Source organism: Zootoca vivipara, chromosome 14 (genome assembly GCF_965207765.1).
Source record: "Zootoca vivipara chromosome 14, rZooViv2.hap1.1, whole genome shotgun sequence".
Lineage (NCBI taxonomy): Eukaryota > Metazoa > Chordata > Lepidosauria > Squamata > Lacertidae > Zootoca > Zootoca vivipara.
Genome location: NC_142597.1, coordinates 16,715,886 through 16,737,257, shown reverse-complemented (window position 1 = coordinate 16,737,257; position 21,372 = coordinate 16,715,886). Strand labels below are relative to the sequence as shown.

At 53.1% G+C, this 21,372-nt stretch overlaps 1 protein-coding gene across 15 annotated transcripts in view; it reads right to left on the bottom strand.

Moving 5' to 3' along the window:
• PHLDB1 (pleckstrin homology like domain family B member 1) overlaps nt 1-17,915 on the bottom strand; it is a 41,915-nt gene extending 24,000 nt beyond the window's left edge. For 14 of the 15 annotated variants that reach the window (XM_088657654.1, XM_088657655.1, XM_060268370.2 and 11 more), the window contains exons 1-5: nt 17,777-17,915; nt 13,540-13,612; nt 12,730-12,853; nt 12,262-12,432; nt 414-539 (exon numbers count right to left, since the gene is read on the bottom strand). In XM_088657654.1, the coding sequence (XP_088513780.1) occupies nt 414-539; nt 12,262-12,432; nt 12,730-12,853; nt 13,540-13,599 (481 nt within the window). In that variant the 5' untranslated portion in view covers nt 13,600-13,612; nt 17,777-17,915. Of the gene's footprint in view, nt 1-413; nt 540-5,209; nt 5,345-12,261; nt 12,433-12,729; nt 12,854-13,539; nt 13,613-17,776 lie in introns of those variants that run through there. The other variant, XM_088657659.1, reaches the window with a different exon arrangement.
• Between the last annotated feature and the right edge of the window lie 3,457 nt (nt 17,916-21,372).

Sequence of the window (21,372 nt, the reverse complement as noted above, 5' to 3'; positions counted from 1 at the left end):
AGGCAATGTTTTTGCCATGCGCCTAAAGGTGTATAATGAAGACACCAGGTGAACTTCCTGGGGGAAAACATTCCACAGACGGGGGCTACAGCAGAAAAGGCCCATTCTCGTGTTGCCACCCTCCAGACCTCTCATGGAGGAGGCACCCAAAGGAGGGCCTGACATTTCACATTTTGCAAGGAGCTGCAGGAATTCCAAACCACGGCGCAACAGCAGAGGCTCCCCCACCCCAGACGTAATATCCCTAGACTGGGAGCTGGGGGTACTCAACCCCCAACAACCCCATGGTTATGAAGGCCAAGGGAACATCAGGGGCAAAGGGTCATGTGGCTATTCCAAGTGAGTGCAGGGGTGGAGGGCTGTGCTGTGCCTCCCGGAGCCCCACCTAAACCACACGCTTGGAATTCTCCTACCTGCTGTGAGCCCATGCTGGGGTGCAGGGCTTCGCCCCACGCTGGGAATCATGCTTTTCATCCACTTCGCCTCAGCCGGGTGGTTGAACCGAAGGAAGGTCGACTGGTCCAGGCAGATCATACACCCTGAAAGCAAATGAGAGAACTGATGGGGAGGGGGGAGATTCACAGTGATCTCACAGGCTGAGCAGGAAATCAACCCTATTAAAACATACTTTGGGGTCACACAGCAATCTCCCCTCTCACTGCGCATTGAACCCATGCCCCACAGGGGTTGCAAAAAGTACTACTCTGCCTTGGGGCCTCCTCCAAATGGCTGGGGTTCCGGTATGACTGACCCTGCAAAGGGCTCAATACCATGACAAGCCCATTGTCACTTTCCCAGGACAGCGTTGCAAGGGAGAGTCCAGCTGGGTCCCTTTTAATGGAGTTGGTGCAACACATACAATATGATCTTGGAAGCACGTCAGAAAGTGATCTGGTGGGTGCCAGATGTTACATGGCAACAAGCTGTGGGCAGAAAAGGAACAGAAAAGGCCAGAAAACGCAGAAATAGCTACTGGGAAGAGTTAAACCAGAAGTTGGGGTGCATCTGTGGCTCTTGAGATACTGTCAGGACTCCCAGCTCCCACCAGCTCTCAGCCAGCACGGCCAATGTCCAGGGATTATGGCAGCTCTCCAGTCTAGCAACATTTGGCGGTCCACAACTGTGACCCACCCCGAGTAAAAGGAATAGGACAAGACCAGCCTGGCCTGCAGGAGGCCAAATGAGGCCACCCTAAGAGCCGCAACCTGCTGACGGGGTTCAGATGCTGGGAGGCAGGCTGAGGTTAAATAATAGCAACAGTTTCCACTGTGAATGCTGTGGGGGCCCAGCCTTGCACTCCCACTCCAGCCCAGCTGTCCAAATCTGTGAGCAGCTCTGTGAGTGACAGGGCAATGACAAGGTGCCTTGTGCACACAAAAGGTGTGGTGGGGGGTGGGGGTGGGGGACTCGTGCGCAGAGGCGGAGCAGCAGGATTCTATGCCTGCAGGGGCAGGATTCCAGCTCCCTGGCTGGCCGACAAGCCAGCTCCTGCCTGGAGCGCTGCTGTGGAATGTGCAGCAGCATTTGCGGAGAGCCAGGTGTGGAAAGAAGAGGCCTGCCACACCCCCTCCTGCACACTCCTCCTGACATCACCGGTGCACTTGCAGAGGCTCCGACTTTGCCCACCCAGCACCTGCCATGGAGGCCACCCTGCTCCTAAGGAGGGATTGGGACCTGTCCAGAAAGAGAGCCAGGAAGGGCATTTCTTTATCTTATGCAAAGGTTGGGTGGCTCGGCTGACATCCCACCCCGCTGCAGTCCCCTGGCTTTCGCCAGGAATTCACAGCCCCCTCTTGGACCCCTTGATCCTGCGGCAAAGCAGGCGGTAGAAGCAGCTTCTTTTGGGAAATGGGACAGAAAAAAACTGGCACCAGCAGCTGCCCCTTTTGCAGTGGCGGCTGCATGCTTCCCAGCCACAAGTAGAAAAAAACCCACAACTAATTCCAGTCTTGTGTGCTCCCCAAATGCCAGAGTCAAATCCCTCCGGCCTCACCAGAGCCTGGCCAGGGCAGGTCCACACCACCCAGAGAAGATACACAAACAAACACACACACATTCCTATATTTCAGAAACTGCCGTGTTGGCAAGCACGTTCCTGGCCATTTTAAAAACAAACCAAGGAAATTGAAGGTTACTAAAAATGGAGCCTTTGGGTGCTCCATAATAACACTGACCAGCCCTTCCCCTGCCAGGACTGGATGCAAAGACAGCGCTGAGTTCAAGCCAGGAGCACCTTCCAGGCAGGTTGCACTTCCTCTGGGGTGCAGCTGCTGCTTTGTGTTAATCAGGTGCAGTCACATGGCTTCCAAGATCAAATGTGCAAACATCACAATCATCCCACCTCCTTCTTAATGGGATTGCATGTTTAGCTAATCCCAGGAGTCTGAACCACACAACCCTAATATCTGCTCCTTGCCACATGGGGAAAGGGAGAGGGTGTTCAGAAGCCTCCTAGTGGAGAGGCAGAGCATAGTCACGATGGCTACTAGCCATATTTAGGGCTATCCTCCATGAATTTGCTTAAGACTCTTTTAAAGCCACTTAGGTTGTTGTTGACAATCCCTGCCATGAGTTTCTGTGTGTTGAGAGAGGAATAAAAACTTTTCTCTCTTCACCTTCTCCATGCATTATTTTATATACTTCTATCGTGTCACCTCTTATCTAAACTAAAAAGTTACAGTTATATGTAGGTAGCCGTGTTGGTCTGACGTAGTCGAAACAAAATAAAAAAATTCCTTCCAGTTACCCACACACACGTAAAGGAGGAAAAGCATGTGAAAGTTGGAGGAACAGAGCATTTTTCTCCTTAAAGGTCTTAAAGGTCAGTATGTTGAAAGGTTCTCCAACTGGTTTCTGAATGTCTGATTTCTGCTGCCTGATTTGTGTGCCTTTTTATTATTTTGTCTACAGAGTGCGGGAGGGCTTTGCTGGTTGGTAATGGAATAGAGGGCATTTTGGAGGAGCAGGCGAAGAAACTAGATGTTATGGATCATGTTACAGTACTAGGCAGAATTCTGGAGAAGTGAAAACTGCTGCTCAATCCCTGCATGTTTCTCCCCCAGGGACAAAACTGATGCTTCTGCACATCCGCAGAAAGGACAACTTGACCAGCCTCACTGAAAATCTCTCCCCACCCCCACAGCTCCAGAGGGGAGCTGCCAGGTTTATCTTACAACGCAGCAATGAATCTTGCAGCTCTGTGCCTGCAACACAATATGTCTCCTCTCAAGGAAAGGCCTGGGGAAGCATTGGTAGCGCCCCCCCCCCCGCCACTCCTCCTTCAGACAGGATGAAAGGAGGACTTGTGGGCAAGCTACTTTCCCAGGCGGTCAGCTTAAGCATCTCCTCCACTGGGCCACCCAGATGACTTAAGTTATACGGGCAACACAGACATGTACAAATTCTGAGTTCCCATCCCACCTTTCCTGAGTCCCCAAACACTTCATACCAGTCAGGAGGCAGGAAAGATCACTCTGGGGAGAGGGAGGGAAAGAGGAGAGAAAACCATTCTGTCCTCTGTCCTGCCTGAACCCTGGGAAGAAGCGGAAGTACGTAAAAGCAGGAGCCAGCGAAAGAACAGGTGGCTCTGTCCTGCAGAGGAGGGAGGGGGGCAGTCTGTGCTTCTCTGCCATCCCTATACAAGGCACAGCATGTGGAACACAGCCAAGGAGGGGGAGGAAGGGGGCAGTTGGGACCGTCCCCAGGGCTTTGTGCCCCACCAAGCTCTGGGTGCATTGGAGCACCAGAACGGCCACACGTCAAATCCCCCCCCCTCAAACAATCTGCTCTGTAAATCTCTCTGCTCCCCTCCCTCCTCAGCAGCATCGCTGGTCCTTTGTGCTGGGATCTCAGAGATAAATCACCCACGCCTGAGCTGCTCCCCATCTGGACTTCTGATCCCTGATGGCTGCCTGGGAAAGGCACATATGGACCATTCTCATTATAATGTCTATAGCAATTCAACTATGCAGTAGTAATAAATCATGCCCTTCACTTTGCTCACAACAACCCTGTAAGGTAGACCACTGACGTTCCTTTTTAAGGATAACCGGCAGCTGAAAACAGTGGCTTGCATGACCTGCTGTTTATCTTCTGGTCCTAACAGGCTCAGCGTCTAACTTCAAGTCTGACCAATGTTATAGGGTTAAGTGGATCCCCAGCACAAGAGCTAGGCACCACATAGCCCTGAAGTCAAGATGGCACAGAAAAAGCGACTACTGTATATTCCTGCGTATGAGACTACTTTTTAACCCAGTAAAATCTTCTCAAAAGTCGGGGGTCGTATACACCGGTTTGTATTTCTTACACGGCGAGTATATCCCAAACTCTATATTTTAACTGGAAAAGTTGGGGGTCGTCTTACACGCCCAGTTGTCTTATACGCCAGAATATACTAAGTTACCAGGAAACCTGATGTTTGGCGCAAGTCAGCCAGCAGATGCAAACATCCAAACCAGGGAATCGATCTGAGCCATCCAGGTGGGCTCCAAGCATTATTCCCGCCCGTCCCCCCACCCCACCCCGCGGCAGCCCCTTGCCCTGCCCATTTTTGGCTGACCTTCTGGACCTTGCTCCCTCAATTCGCAGAGACCCCTCAACAGAATCCACACTCTGAGCGCAATCTGCAACTCTTAGCCATTGCGCCGCCCACTGATCGGTGGCATAACTACCCAAGCATGCGGGGGGGGGCGGACATAAGAGAGGGAGGCGGTTGGACTCGTCCAGGGAAAGCTTGAGGTCCACGCGGCCCAGGCAACCCCCCTTGTCGCTTCCAATACCATGTGATGCTTCCCCCCCCCCGTCGGGTGCCACGTCTCCTGTGGGCAGCGGAGGCGGCAAAGAGCGCAAGGGCCGCCAGGCCTGGAGCAGGATCAGAAGCCGTCCCTTGGGGAAAGGGCAGAGGGGAGGCGTGCAACGCGAGCCGAGCCGACTCGGAACCGGATTGCGGGCCCCAGCCTGCCTCGCTTCCCTGGGCCCGCCCAGCTTCTTTGCGCCGGGAGCCACAGCGCGTTACGCCGGGGGAGGGGACCGGCATTTGCGCCCGGCCAGGTCCAGCCCGCCGGCGCCACTTTGGGGAATCCTAAAAATAGCGCCTGCGGCTGGAGCGCCTGTTGCAAGCCCGGCGAGGCCGGAGCGGCCGCCGCCTTTTCTCCGTCGAAAGGCACCGCGGCGAGGAGGACGCGCGCGCGCCCGCCCCTGGCGCACTCACCTGCCCCCGTCGTGCCGCCGCCTCCTCCTCAGTGCAGCGCGCCCGATCCCGGTCTGGCCGCGCCTTTCGCGGTGCCAAGCCCGGCCCCAGCTGGCGGGGTCTATTCAGGGGGCGGCTCCTCCCCTGCTTCCGTCGCGCAGCCGGGCAGTGGAGACCGGGGAGGGGGCGCCGCTGAGGCGGACCTCTGGGGAGGGTCTCGGCAGGAAGGGGGGCGCAGCGGCAGGACCCTTGGAGATGGGGGGTGGATCGCCGCGAAGGCCCTTGCCCGGCAGGGCCGGGGTCGCTACCGGCGCTTCCCCCGGGAGCAAAGCCTGGACGGCTGAAGGGCTGCGCCCTCGTCTGGCCACGAGGCGGCTGGCCGGGCTTTACTTCGCGCAGGTCAGTAGGGACAGAGACTGCCCGTCGAGGCCGTGGCCGAAACGAGGCTGGGACTCAGGGGCCGCCCCCACTCCGAGGACTCACTAGTAGTAGCAACCCTTTCGGTCGACTCAGCTCTGGGTGGGGGTGGGGCAGCCATGATACTGGCCTGCCTTGCAGGGTTGTTGGGAAAGGTGCCGGAGAGAAAACCGGAGCCGTGACCAGTTCAGAGCTGCGGAAAGGCGCCGCTCTCACCCGCTTTTATTCTGCCAATAAATTATGTGCTAGTGGGTCCTTAAACAGTTTCAACGTCCCTTTGAAAGAAGCGGGCCGCCACACACCCCCAAAAAAATAACAGCGCCGCCACCCCCCCCCAAAAAAAACCCCTTTTGCCTCCCCATTTAGGCTCTACACAATTTTGGACTCTTCTTTGCAGGCGGCTGCCAAACCCAAGAGCATCGCAACATTATTTTGAATGCCCTCTTTTCTTGTGGGGGGGGGGAGAGTGAAATCACCCCCTGCAGTGTGGACCTTGCCCGCCCGCATTATGTGCCACGGAATGACACCATGCAGGAGCCAGGCTGCTTAAATTGTATTTTCACTGTGACTTCCTCTAGCTCAGGCATCCCCAAACTGAACAGCTATCTCACAAGCTCCCTGAGAGACAGTGTGGGTGCAGCAGACATCAGACACCTATGGGAGAGGCTTGCTTCTATCGTGCACCTTAAGCTCCCTTGCAGGGCCATTGTGAAGTGAAAATGAGAGTGAGATGCACTGAGCCCTGAAAAAGGGGCAGGAGAAAAGATTGTGAGACAGAGAAAGCAAAGCAGCCACCTCTTCCTTTCACTGGAAAGATCAAACCCTCACAAGGTGACCACTCTGGGGCATGAAAGAAGTGGGGCAGCAGGCTCTCCCCCCCCCCCAGTCTGCCTCAACGCCAAACCTCTTTTCACTTCCCCTGGCTTTTGTACTGCTTGGTCCGTTTAAAACGCAGCTGGCTGCTTTAAACTGCTGTTTTGTATGGTAGTGTTGTAAAGCTTGGTTTACATAGGTGTGCTTTTAAAGTTTTTTTCTAAGCCTCTCTGTAAACCTGTTGAAGATGGTGCCTGATGTCGGTGGTGGCATAAATAAAAAAAGAAACAGTGCTTGGGAGAAGGAGAAGGTACCTCAAAGGAAGAACTGGAGAAGGCCATGCCTTGGATGGCCTGGACAAGCCAGCAGAAACTGAAGCCAAATCATCCCTGAAAAGCAAGTGTCCCGCAGGCTAGTAGTAGCACAAGCTACCAGTTGTCTCTCCGGGAGGAAATTCTGGGCACAAGCCCCCCCCCCTTGCCGGCTGCATGGACTGGGTCCAGCCTTTCCTCAAAATGGAGTAAGGACCTCATTGGCGGAGGCTGCTGTCGGTTAGAAAGCATCTCCCTCCCACCCCCAGGTTGGACAAAGGGACAGGAGAGATCCAAAGGCCAGGTTGTACCCCAGCTATGGCTAAAAAGGGCCAGAGTGAAACCCCAAGCCCCCTCCCTTCAAATCTCTAGGTGCATCGGTCCCTGGGACTTTCTGCCCCCTCCCAGGATCCCATTTTTGGTCAGAGTGCACACCTCAGCCTCCTGAGCTGCGATTTGGGATGTGCATTCAAGGGACATGGCAATGATGTGCTTTGAAGTAGGGCAGCCTTGGTGGGATTTACTAGCATGGAAAATATAGGGCAACTGCAGGGTCCTTTGCAGGGTGATGGGCTGCTCTGGCTTCTCACTGCTGCTGCTGCTGCTTCCGTCCCTCCCACATGTGAGATCACAGTTTAGCAGCACAATGGGGGGTGAGGAGAGGGGGGAGGCATCTATAAGAGCACATCTGTGTCTGCAGTCTGCTGGCTCTCTCCAGCCAGGCACAACAGGCTTCGGCCCACGCCTTGCAAAAGCATTTGAGTGTGTGTGTGGCTGGGATTGACTCAGTCATGGAGAGAAGTAGCTCAACTATTTTCCTCTCTCGGCCCAGGGGAGTCCTCGGGGCTATTAATTTTTAAAATATTTTTAATGGGATTCTTTTTCCAGGGTCTCGGCGGGCGGGGGTGGGGGGTGGGAAAGAGAATGATTCAGGCAGGAAACAGGGAGTCTCTGGAAAATCTGACACTGTGATCTTTGTATGAAAGGGCTGGCTGCTGCACCCGGTGGTGTGTGGAGGAGCTCCCTAGAAAATGTGTGTGTTTGGGACGGGGGGGGGGGGGGGGAGGTCCTTAAGGAGGCCACTAGTTCCAGATCCCCATTCTTTGCTCTGCAGAGAGCAACAATTCGCTTAACGGTTTCTTCAGTCCACACCGAAGCACAGACACCGACCCCATTCCGAAGATAAAATGACAATGGGGAGGAGGAAATAAGGGACTGAATATTGGAGAAAGGGAATAGCAGTGCTATATCTCGGGGCCGGAAGCAGCACATGCTTAACGGGTGCAAAATGGGAGCCTGTGTGTTAGCACCTTTCTGATGCAGGCATGTGGTTTTGCGGCACCATTTCAGGCAGGCGAGACCTCCTGGGGAGGCACCAGAGCTCTCCACTGTGGTCCAAGGCCAATGCAAATAGTGTGTTGGTTTGGTCTTTCTATTATTATTATTATTATTATTATTATTATTATTATTATTATTATTATTATTATTAAATAACAAAGCCCCCAAGAGCAGTAAACACTGTGTGCAGTCACACAATACTATAATGCATCCTGAACATCAGTTCAAAAACCAAATTGGGGCCATTGCATTCTTAGGCCCAAAGAGTGCATACTGTTTTGTGATATTTTGGTGGGCCTAAACATTATTTTTTAATTTTCTTATGGACCAATACGACTATGCTTTACTTTTTATGTGACCTGAACATGTGACTCCATGGCTCTCAATGTGTCAAATAAATACTTTAAATCTCAAATTAGTAGGCCACGTGAACTTGCAACATCAGGTCAGATCACCATCATCAATAGCTGAAGAAAGCTGTTGCACTCCTGTCCTGCTTTGTAGGCTTCCCACAAACATTTACTTGGTCACTGGGAGGAAGAAGGTGCTTAGCTGGGTAGGCTGCTGTTATAACCCAACAGGGCTGTTCTTAAAGAGGGAAATTAATCTCCAAGGGCCACAGCTGAATACCTGATTTGCATGCAGAATGTCCCAGGTTCAATCCCCAATGACATTTCCACATAAGACTGGGAGAGACCCAACCTGAAATCCTAGAGAGCCTCTTCCTGCCAAGCAGTGTAAAAAAAAGCCTGAATTAGATTGACTTAAATGGGCAGACTTCTCCACGGAACTGCTGTGGGTGACTAGTACTGGTGACAGACATGCTGTCAATTTCCTGACAAGTGTTCTGGGAGATGGAGAATGAAGTCAGGGAGGAAGTGGTGTACTGATGGGCAAATTGAACGAATTTCACTCAAATAAGACTAGGCTCATGTATGCTCCACTCATGACACAAAGGTCTATAGATACAGTACCCTAAATGATTGCCCTAGAACAGCTGGTCAAGGAACCAGCCAGAAAGGAGATGACCCTGGACATAATCCTAAGTGGCACCAAGGAGAACTTGGAGCAAGATGTAAGTGGGCAGTTTCCAAGAAAGTACAGTCACATTTGACTTCAAAAGAGGAAACTTCTAAAGAATGAGGTGATGGGTTAGAAAGGAAGTTTGCAAGGGAAAGTCAAAAGTCTCATTAACCTTGTCAGTAAGCAAATGAAGAAGAGTGTTTTGGCAGAGAGTACATTCTTAGACTTTCAAAAAGCATTTGATAAAAGCCCCTCACCAAATATTCCCAAGTAAGCATAGCAGTTATGGAATAAGATCCTCTTATGGAGCAGAAACTGGTTAAGAAACAGGAAGCAAAGAAAAACAATAAAATTGCAGTTTTCCTGATAGAGGGGAGCAAGAAATGGGGTGCCCCAAAATCTGTATTGGGACCTGTGTTTTTGAACTTGTTTACCAATCACCTGGATTTGGGAGTGAGCAGTCAGGTAGCCAGTTTGCTGTTAACACCAAATCGTTAAGTATTTTTTATCTACCACTTTCCATCATGTATGACTTCAAAGAAGTTTCCATATGGCAAGTCATATAGTAAAATAAAATAGGCTGGCAAGAACAAAAAGGGATTCGAAGGAGCTCCATGAGGATATTTCCAAATTGGGTGATGGGGCATTGAAATAGCAAATCCACTTCCATGTAGGCAAGTCTAAAGGGATGCACTATGGGGCAAAAAGTCCTCGGTTTACTTACACACTAATGGGATCTAAACTGCTAGTGACTGCCCGGAAAAGCAGTCTTGCAGTCACAGCAGACAGTGCAATGAAAACGTCAACCCAGTGTGCGGCACCTGTGAAAAAGGTGCACAATTGGTGCCTCTCTCTGAACCTGAACTTTTGCACTGTACCCACCCAGCCAGGAATTCTGTGCAAGTTCACTACAGATAACTCAGGTGAAAGCATCACTAAAGATCAAGCACCAGGGAATTTTGAAATTCCCCTAATCCACCTTCCCATTCCCTGTCCCCCAGCTGCATACAGTAGCTGCTGTAGGTTGTAGATTGTAGACAGCCCAGTCAGTCCTACTGCAAAATTGCCTCCCAACCAGCTGCCTCCCTCCTTCCATACTGGTCAGTATCTGCATCATTGATCGGGGCATGTCATGCCCTTCCACTCTGGGTGTAATCGCCCAAGTGCACTCCATCCTACTTTGCCAGGTGGGATCAGCACCTGGACATTAGGGACCACACACCTAGAAGATCTCCCAGGCCTCCAGGATGCAGCCTCAGTCCTTCTCTTCCTTTGGGAGTAGAAAGAGCAACATCAAAGCAGCATCTCAAGCATCTGCCAAGCAGTCAAGGGAAGGAAACACTGGCGAGTGGACACATTCAGCAAACCACCTTCCACTCACCAGTGATGTCTGGGAGTAGATCACAAGGGGGCCAGCTTGTTGAGCGAAGGCAAGACCCCAGCTGGGAGAAAGCCTGTGGTCCTCTCCGGAGTCAGTTAGGAGTCCGCTATCAAGGTAGCTACAGAACCACACAGGCTTTCCCAGTCTGCCTGGAGCCACCAAGTGAAGTGTCGCAGAACTGCCAGTTTCACGGCCTCCCAGCAAATGCCAGCTTGGCATCCGCCAAGGAACAGCCCCCTCCTCCCCTGCCGTGTCCCTGGCAGCCCCAGGGACAAGGACAGGCAGACGAGCAACAGCTTCTCTCTCCCCACCCCCCACCCCATGTGTGCAGAGAAAGAGTGTAGCAAAGTGCTATCCAGCAGCCGGCCCAAACTTGGGAGGCTAAAAACATTCTTTCCCTCTCTGAGCTTGGACTTGTCACTGTTCCTATTTTGTTGAATTTCCCTTTGTTTGTGCCAGCAAGAGCCTGCCTGCCTGCCTGCCTGCCTGCCAAGGACAAAAAGCCACAGAGAAGAGAGATTTGCTGCAGTGCCAGCATCTTGGTGTGGCCCCATCAGTGAGCCTTCCTCAGCAACAGCAGCCCACACTTTTTGGGGGGGCCCAGTGGTTGCTCCAGACCCCCCAGGAAGGGGGCCTGGAGCCCACCAGCCACCTACTCTCCTCAAGTGTCCCTCTGCACAGACAGTCTCGGCCATTGTTTGGGCCGCCCACGTGCCAGCGCTGCAGCTGTCAGGAAGGACCTTTGATATCTGACAGCAGTCTAATCCTTGCTAAGGAGGGGCCTCGCTTGACAGCAGCCCCTCCCCACAGCTTCCTCAGGCCAAGCCAAAGGCAGAACCCAGCAAATCGTCAGGCAGAGCGGAGCCAAAATTCATTTGCAGATCACACAGAAAATCACACCAGCAGCAGATTCACCACCGTCCTCCCTGGTTGTAGGCCCCAAGTGACTCAGCCTTGCCTCAGAAACAACTACCAGGCACAGCCAAACCATAGCTGCCAAGTTATCCCTTTTTTTAAGGGAAATTCCCTGATGCTGAATAGGCTTCCTTGTGAGAAAAGGGAAAACTTGGCAGCTATGAGCCAAACTGAAAGAGTGCCTGACCAGCAGCCACCTGTGCTAGAGTCAGGCACCTACCTAGGCCACAGCATGCATTGCACGGCCAAGCTAAAAGCAAAGTGAGCTCCACAGCCCCCAGCAGAAAGCAGCATGCTACCCCCACCCTTCTTCTCCCTTCTTCCAAGGTTGATCCTCAAAAGAATGTGGGCACATGTTTTATGATCTTCTGTAAACCACTTGAGAGTTTTTGGGTTTTTGTTTTACATTCGAGCGGTGTATAAATCTTAAGATCCTGGATCCTCTAATAGCCCTTTGGACCTGCAGGACATCCAATGGGTCTGCTGTTCCCTGCCCCAGACACAGCCAGGCATCTCACAACCACACCTCCTGCATCCAAGGAGCCGCTGCCTCTGCTCATCAGCTGCCATGACCCCTACCTTGGGGGCGGGGGAGAACAAAGCCACACTCCATTGCAGCCTCCCCAAAGGAGTTTCAGGAGTCCCACCCACTGGCTTCATTTTGGGGCAAGGCGAAAATGTTTGTTGCTTGCCCAGGCCTTTGGAAATGTAATCAGCTTCCTTGCCAACAAAGCTACTCTGTATATGTGGTTGTTAGAGTATTTTTATTTTTTTAATTGTCAGGCTATAGTGTTAAGCAGCTGTTTGCTCTCACCGGTAGAAAGGGAGGGATATATTAGTAACAAGGAAAACCGCCAACCCATCAGCCTCCTTACCTTGAGAAAGGCGTGTGGGGCGTGTGACTGCCAAGCCATCTATGGCACATGGGTTGCCACAGGGGTGCAGAGTGAGAGTCCCATGCATGTTCTCGATGAAGCAGTGCTTGGGTGCCACGCCGGCCCCCTGCAGCACAATGTCCCCGGCGGCTGAGCCCAGCACAGTTTTGCCTGCAAGGAGACACAGGCAGATGCTCAGCAGGGCAGGATGTGGGGCAGCCACTGTCCTCCAAGCAGCTCTTCTGCCTGGCTAGTTCCCAGCAGGAGAAGCAGGTGCCCCCTCTCACCTAGGGAGCTTGACAGCCAGGGGCCTGAGAGTAGCCAAGGCTGCCCAAAGGAGATTCCTAAATTGGATGGGCCAGCGCATCAAGGTTGGAGAGATTCTGCTTTGCCACCTTTCCTGGCTGATGCTCTGATGGTGTCCTCCACACAGAAAGGGGCTTCCCAACCAGCCCTGCAGGTGCTTACCTTCTTCCAGAGGCAGGAGAGTGATGGCAGTGCTGAGACGCCCGCTGCCCAGGCTCACCAGATGTGGCTTCTCAGTCTGCACTTTCAGGCCTTTGCCTGTCTCGGTCAGGTCTAGAAGACTGTTCTGCAAGGTGGAGAATACAGTAGCTTTAACTGGCTGCACCACCACTGCGAGATGTGGGTCTGAAGAAATGGGGTGGATGGCCAAGGCACGGGGCTGGCTGAGATTCGGGAGAAGGTGGGAGAGGAAGGAAGAGAACTGCCCCAGTTGCAGGCAGTATCCAGGGTCTGTAGCTCACTCTAATAGGATCACAGAGCAAGCCAATTAACCCTAAGGGATTTAGGGCCAATCCTCCTAATTGGACAATAACAGGAGCTGAGGAGCAGGGAGCCACCCTGCTCTGTTGAAGCCCTGAAGGCTGATGAGCCAAGGAGAGGAGGAGGCCATTGGTACTACAGTGGGGGAGCATCTCCTGGTCATTTGGGGCTGATGCACACAAAGGTTGCAGCCCCTGTGCATGCATCAGGGTGGTACCCCTTGTGGAGAGAGATCCTAATAAAACCAACAGTAGCACAGCACTTACAATCAGTTACAACACAGAACTAGGGAAAGCCTTCAACCATTGCCAAAAGAGAACAAAGTTGACTCCAGGCCAACTCCATAAATAAGGGGTCAGCACCGAAAAGGCCCTGCATTGCCCTCCCTAGGCTCGCTCACTGGCCTGAGGGTGAGAACCCTGCTTTGTTTACAAGTATTTCCATTCACAATATTCCAAGTTGTTGTTTTTTCCATTCACAATATCAGCTCACCTGAAGACGTGCCTGCACTCGACCAGCTGGGCTGGCCACGTTGTGGTTACAGGTCTCCATGGCAATGGTCCCCCTAAAGGAAAAGGAAAAGTCAACAATCCTAGCCCAGAAAAGGACCCTAGGAGATCCATTCCCCACCCCAACCCCAACACATCCTGAGTGACCATCTTGTTTTGACTTCTGCATCAAAGCCACTTTGAATAGTGTAGAAGCGGGTGATTAAAATAAAATCTAGGTTGCTCAGACCTTGACAAATGAATCGTATGTTGAATCTGGGATTAACCAAGAGTAATCCCTTGCCCCCACCCCCATCTACCCCACCTTCACCACCCAACTGTGTCTGCACACATCCCCCCCCCAAATGCTCCCAGATCTCTCACCCCATCTGAAATCTTGATTGTAAACAGACCTTCCTGCCCCTCTGGCATGATTACTAAAAATACATGTTGCTTTCTCAAGTACATGGAAGAGTGCACATGAAAAGCAACAATATCACACTGGCAACATGTTCAATGCCCCCACAGCTCCAGCGATTCTACTTCATTGACCCTTCATCGGTTCTCTCTCTCAGCTGCACCTCAGATCTCTCTGCACCCCCAGCCCTCTTCTCGGGAGGCCACCATGACAGCCACAGTACGCCACCTTCAGGCCAAGTCCCAACACTGCCCTACCTTGGAGGAGCCACCTGGGCCCCGCCAGAGGCAAAGCAGCCATGCACCACTGGCTCAGGTCAGGAGCACCTCAACTCACAGCCCCCTCTGCGGCAGGGCAGAAGCACATGCCTGCCTCTGTCCTGAACTCTCCCTCCCTCCCTTTCCCACCTCCCTGAAACTGAACACAGGTCCTCCCAAGGGGATGCAAGAGTTCTTCATCAGCAGAAAAGGCAGCCAGAAGTCTTGGCTTTTTGCCTTTCTTTCTCCTCAAGTCTCCCAGCTAGTGGGGGAGGAGGGAGGGGACACCTCCGCAGGAACTGCCTCGGTGAGGGTGGGGGGTGGTCTCCCTGTTCCCTTGCCTTCCCCTCTCTCCTCCAGAGCTGCTCCAGCAGGTCACAAGCCCTGACAAGCAGCCTCTGTTCTGGAGAAGGGAGGGAGGGTGGACACCCCACCTTGCCAGCAGCGACAAGGCGGCTTTCTTCTCCTCGAAGAGGTCAGAGAATGAGGCGCTTGTGTGGCTGGGAGTGGCTGGGCAGCAAATGCCAAAGGGTCGGAGCTCCAGGAAAGGCCCGGGATGGCTGTGAGCCTCCTCTTAGACCTGGGGACTGAGCGAGTTGCAGGGGCTCCTAGCTGGACCACACACACAAAGTACACAGAGAGAAAACAGAAAGGAAGAAAAAGGTCCTCTGGGGGAAGGGGAAGGAAGGGAGAAAGGGGAAACCTGCCTGTGAGCCCTGGCTGTGATGTGGCCCCTTCCAGGAGAAGCTGACAAGACCTCCTTGTGGGCCGCTCCCTTCCCAGGCAAGGCTGCTTTTGGCCTGTCCTCTCCCCCCCCCCCGCCCCAGGAAAGAGCCTGGGAAAGTTGGGGGCGGCAGGCCTGGTCTTGAGCTGGGCCCAAGGCCTCGCCGCCCACAACGGTTGGATTGCCAAAAAGCCTGTGACGACACAAGAGCAGGGTGACCAGCTTTCCCCCCACATCAAGCTGGACCAGAGTGAGAACTGTTCTGGCCGTCCACACCCATCAAGTCCTCATGCTAGAGAGTCAGCCACAAGGAGGAGGGAGAGCCAGTGGGGGGGGGGACAGATGGCATTGGCAAGGCTTGTCCAAGCTAAAGAGGGCTTGTCAAAGAGCCACACAGCAGTAGAGCCTTCCTTGTGGTGCCAAGGGGCATGTGTGAATCCTTCAAAGTCCGGGGCTATAGGTAAAGAGGGCCCCCAAAGGCCTCCAGGCCCCCCTCAAGCAAGGGAGATTCACCTCAAAAGTCATCCAAGACAACCATCCTGACTCCTGGAGGGGCACCCGAAAGCACTGCCGTTCCCACAGTCGGCAAGAGGCTCTGGAGGCCAGTTCCCTTTGCAATCCTGAGTCACCAGGAGGAAACAGCCTTTCCTGTCCCATCCACAGGCGAAGAGGGGAGGCCCAGCCCAAGCCACAGGTTGCCAAGACAACAGTGGACAATAACAGGGGCAACAGCCACTTCCCCTTGGAAAACAAACCAAGAGCTAGATCTATCCACCAGGCGCACTGGCTCAGTAGTCCCCTCCACAGTTCCCCAAGGGACAGAGATCTCGTTTCAGCTCCTGTGCCCCCAAATAAGTCAGGCAGCAACCTGGCAGCTGCAGCCCCCAAAAGCAACTGTGGAAGCCCACCAATGCCCACTGCCACATGGGATGCTCATAGCCATGTGCTTCTCCAACATCAACATTAGCGGACGGCTATTTCAGATCCTGGCTACCCAACTCAAGCTGGGGAGAGAAACCAATAAACTGGGTGAATTCAAAATTGCCACCAGATAAGCATCCAAGTACCAAGAGAGAGGTGTCCCTGGATGGCTCTCTGTGGCTGCCAGAAAATGTCATGCACACACGATGCCTTCCTCATTCCCAGGACTGGCAAATCCTGATTAAATGAAGGTGGGGGGGGGAAGTAAAATTGCCCTCCGCTCAATAAACCCTTTCATGGGGCAGATCCAAGTGCAACAGGCTCCCTGGTTCATTTGTGAAGAAAGTCTCAGAACATTCTGGGCACCTCCCTGAGCACAAAGCAGAACTGGCCCCAAGGAGGTTAGCCACAACTGGGCAAGGCAACCAGACAATTTGTCCTTTGGCTCAAAGGGGATCAGGTGTCTCAAAGGTGGACCGGATGCCTACCGCTCTGTTGTTGCAGAGAGAGAACTGACCTTAAAGATGCACTAAAAGCACTTGCTGTCCCAAGGTCTTCCCAAGATCCAAAGAGAAACTCCCCGAGGATAGGGATACTATCCTCGGTGAGTCGTAAGGGCTAATAATTCCTTTTAAAAGAGGACTCCATATTCTTATTCTTTTTTGGTGTGTGTTTTGTAACTGCCGTTTTATTATATTATGAAAAACTTTAATAAAAATCTCATTACAAAGAGGAACTCTCTAAGTCCTGCAAGTAAGGGAAAACATCCCTCCACTCATCCTCCATTAATTCATCCTGTCACTATGACAGGCAGGAGTTCCACAGGTTCAGCCAGAGCATCATAGCAAAGCCATTCTCCTGTACTGGGAGAGCATTCCCAGGGATTCTCTGCTAGGGGTGTGGAGAGGCTATGGCTGATCAGTCCTGCTGCTGCCCACTCTGGGTGCCTTGGCTTTTGGGAGGGCTTCACCCCAGTGCCTTTGGAAGACCTCCCCCCTTGTCCTAAATGAGGCCAGGTGCTATCCCTCACCTTGCTCCCCACCTGGGCCTCCCACAAACCAGCAGCGCAGGCAAACAGAGAGAGGCTGTCACCATTAAAGTCTCCAGCCGCCTCCCTTGTCAGCTCAACAAAGGAAACGTGCACTTTTTAAAAAGCCAGAAAAGCATTACATTGTTTCAGGTGGGGAGAGCGATGCACACAACTCAATCCTGCCCACAAGCCACATTCGATGACCCAGATCTTTTGTCCCTAAGTCTCCACCGGAACTGTTGGAGAGGATCTGTAATCATAACGTCCCTTTAGGGCGCTCGGGACTCTAGCACTGAGGGCAAGTGCTCAGGGCTCTGAATCAACCCCCTCAGGTGGGAACAGGATACAGGAACCCTCTTTTCTGTTCCCCAGAAGCGCGGGGAGGGAACTCCATGCGGCTGCCTGCCAGTCTCCCCCCTTGCCAAGACGCCGCAGGTCCCCCTTCTCCTTCTCTCCAGTCCCGGAGACTCGCTCGCTGCGCGGATTAGGGAGCAGAAATGTCAAAAATGTGTGGAATGCGCCACGTCCGTCCAGGCAGGGAGGCGGGCAGGCGAGCTCCCCACCGCCACCGGTGCCCCCTTCAGGTGCCATCCAGGAAGAAGCTCCCTTGGAGATAGACAAGAGGGGAGTCTAGCCAATAGCCTATAAGGGAAGGGGCACCGCTGGCTACATGGACATCTCGCCCCCACCCAACGCCCATATATACCCAGACACGGATACGAACAATAGCTGGGGGCATTTTGAGAGGGGAAGATTGGGGGGGGGTTCGAAGGGGCGAGGGAACCGCCCCAACGCCCGGGAAAGAGCCCCCCTCCCCATCCCAGTTCCATCCCCTGCAGGTGCGTCCGGTCCAAAGAAGGGAATTATCCTTCGCCGCCCCGTCCCGCTTACCTGGCTGGGTGGCCCCGACGGGGCGCCCCTACCTGCGGAGCCCACTCGACCGCTCGCTCGCGCTGCCTCCGAGTGGAGCGCTAGAACCCGCGTCTCCTCCTCGCCCCGACCTGACTCTTCTTTCCTCGGCGAGGGGCCGTCCCTCCGCCTCAGCCCAAGGAGGAGGGCGAGCCGGAGGAGCCCCCGCCCCTTCTCCCCGGGCCTGGCCTTTGTTCGCCGCCCTTCCTGGGGCGCTCTGTGCCAGGCTGGGATGTGCCGCTGCCCGGCGCGTGACCTGCCAGGCACGCCGGATGCCGCCCGCCCGGGGACTGGCAGTGCCCCCCCGGCTTGTGCCCGAGGAGGAGGAGGAGGCAGGGCTGGAAACCGGAGAGGCGCTGCTCGCTGGCTGCAACCCGAGCCGCCGCCGCCGCCGCCGCCGCCGCCGCCGCTGGAGGAAAGCCTGAACAAAGGGATGGATCAAGAGAGGTGCCGGGGCGCAACTGGCTGGTTGGCTGCTCCTGTCTTCGACGCCCCGTCTGGTCCCTTGGCAGCGGCACGTGCTCCGAGGGAGGGTGGCCTCCTCCTTCTCGGGAGAGGAGACGGGAGATCTCCTGGTCGCAATGGAGAGAGACTGCAGCTTAGCGGCACCAGCTGCTTGACACGCAAAGGTGACAGGTTCAGTCTGCAACTCCAGCAAGGGATGGGAATGCCCCTGCGTCAGAAATCCTGGAGAGCTGCTGCCTGTCTGTGTGGACAGTACTGAGCTAGATGGAACTAACGAGCAAGGCAGCTCCCTCTCTCAGTCTTGCTGCCCTGGGTGCAACACCCAGTGGAGGTAGAGGACAAAGATTCCTTCGCCCTAGTAAGCACCCGGTACCCAGAGGTATTTTCCTGCAGGAGGTGAGATGGCTGGAAAAGAGGATGCAGCAGGGCAGCTGAGTCCACGTGGACCTGCTATTGTGGTCCTTCCTGAACCACCTGTTGTCTGGCCTTCCACCTTCCACAGAAGCTCAACAGGTGAGGGCAGAAACAGAGAGTCCCCTCCTTTTGGTGTTTGGGCACTGGGAGGTAATACAACAGCTCTGCCTGGACTCTCCCAGCTGCCTGATTCAGAAATAAAGTTATGGGAAAAAGAATACGAGCAGGAAAGGAAGTGTGAGGACCAGAAAATGTCTAGAGGCAGAATCTGGGCCAAAGACAGTCCCTGGGATTTTCCTAGCCCAGCTTCGAGCTTCCTGTACTGAGTCATGAGCTGGGGGCAGCCAGGCCAGGCAGGGTGAGCTAAGAGATCCTTCTGGGTCCCAGATCCACCACAGGTGAAGTTGTGGCCCGCCCACCACCTTGTGTGGAGCTGGCAATCATTCAGCTTGGAGGAGGAGGGGGCGATGGAGATCATGAGTGCCGGCCACATTCCCCCTTTTTCCCACAGTCCAAATATGCTGGCAGAGACCCTGCAACATCTGGAGCCCATCAACCCCCTCCCTGCTCCGCTTTGTGTTACACAACGGGCTGCACAGCTGTTCAAAAGAGTGACTTCCAGAGGTCCAGAGCACACCAAGCAGCAGCAGCAGCCCCCACAGGACTTTTAGGAAAGGGACAAAGCTACAGGCACAGCCGGCAAAATAATACTCCCCCCCTCAACTGGGATATCTTCCTGGGTGTCAGGTAGAGCCAGTGTGGTGTAGTGGTCAGAGTGTCAGACTATAACCTGGGAGACCAGGGTTCAAATCCCCACTTAACCAAGAAGTTGACCGGCGGTTTCCTTGGGTCAGTCACTGCCTCTCAGGCTAATCTACCTCACATGGTTGTTGTGGGGATTAAATGGGGAAGGGAAGAAACCAAACAAGAAAGCTTGTTTTCTGCTGCTCCGGAGGGTAGGACCCAAACCAATGGATTCAAAGTACAAGAAGGGAGATTCTGACCAAATATTAGGAAGACCTCTGGCACAGTGGCACAGACTAGCTCAGAAGGTGGCGTTGGAGGTTTTCAGACAGGTTAGGTGGCTATCTGCCAGGAATTCTTTAGCTGTTATTTGTACATTGCAGTGGGACAAATGAGATGACCCTTGCTGGTTCTTCCAGCTCTACAATTCTGATCCTATGAAATGCAATAAATAAATAAAAATAGAGAGGCCTGGAAGGTCCCCCATGGTCCCCCACCACTGCAGTATGTGTTGCAGAAAACCTTACAACAGTGTTATCTCAGCATTGCGGCAGAAGCAGCTGTGGGCAAGAGTGAGTGGAACAGGACACCCCAATATCTTGGCAATCCCCCCCCCCGCCAGTGGACATCCTCCCCCATCCGGAGTTAGAGCAAGCAGAATAAACAGCCCCAAATATTTCCCAGTTGAAACAAATCCGCTCACAAGAAGAGACCAACCTAATTATAGCTGAACATTACATCACCCCGGGAAGGGACGTCCCTGGAGTATCTTCCTTTCCCTGCCCCCTCAAGCCCTTTTGAATAAAAAAGGAGCCCCAGCATATTGAGGGGGAGATGCAATCCCATCATGTGATGAATCCTTTCATCTTCCAGCATAGTTGAGTTTAAAGGGCCCAGATGTGCTCTGGATTCACCTTTCTGAGGCCAGGAGGCCAGCAGCTGTAGCCTCTTGAGAGGACCAAAACAGGGTGGTGAAGAACCAGCAAAAAGGGAAATGAAAACAATAACAGCACTGCTGCTGGTTTTTCAGAGCAGAGCACAGGATCCAGCATGGGAGCTGGTTGCCTGACTGTGTTGCTCCTCTTTGCAGTGGGAGAGACAGCCTCATATGAAGTTTCCTGTATTGGTGGATACAGGTGGTTTTGCTGGCACACTGACCTGTCAAGAAGCTGTAGGGATGCTGAGGCAATCCAGCTAGCAGGAGATAAACCAGGTGTGGTGAACCCCTGGCTTTCTCCATGTTGTTGGACTCCAATTCCCACCAGCCCAACCAATGGCTAGGGATGATGTATTCCAACAACATCTGGAAAGTCACAGGTCCCCCTGCCCTGCTATCAGGGGAGGAGACACCTGGGAGAGACTAGTGTGCCCCCACGGGGGGGGGGGAGGAAACTACTGTAGATACATGATTTTTAAAGAATACCAAACTGAAGTGAATAACAGATGAAAGTGGCAGTTTGGAATGAGAGAATAACATAGAAATGTGAAAGGAGGAGAAATTACAATAAATGAGTAAAACTACTTTGAGTGCCTTTGGGTTATCCAATAAATGCAAATTCTTGTTCAGGAGCTATTTCTGGACTGGTTCACAAAAGGGACAAAATTGTATTCGGGTTTTCTATTAATGTCCTTTTGTTCCAATTCTTTGGTAAACAGTGGGGTTTTTCTGGAGGAGCAGCAGGACAAAAAAAATCTCTCTCTCAAACCTGTTATTATTGTTTGCTACAAAATGCTAGAAACTGTGGTGCAAACAAAAGTGTAGATGAGCCCTAAATTATATCCAATTAAACCCACTGAAATTAAGTTATTCATATTCATTCTTCCCAAAATGTGGAGTTGAGTCAGAAAACCTCCACAGCTAATGCTTATATTCAAATGTGTAATCTACAATTCTGCAGGTGCAGCTTCCTGAAACACTTATATACACAGTTGAGAATTTGTCTGATGTATCTGTA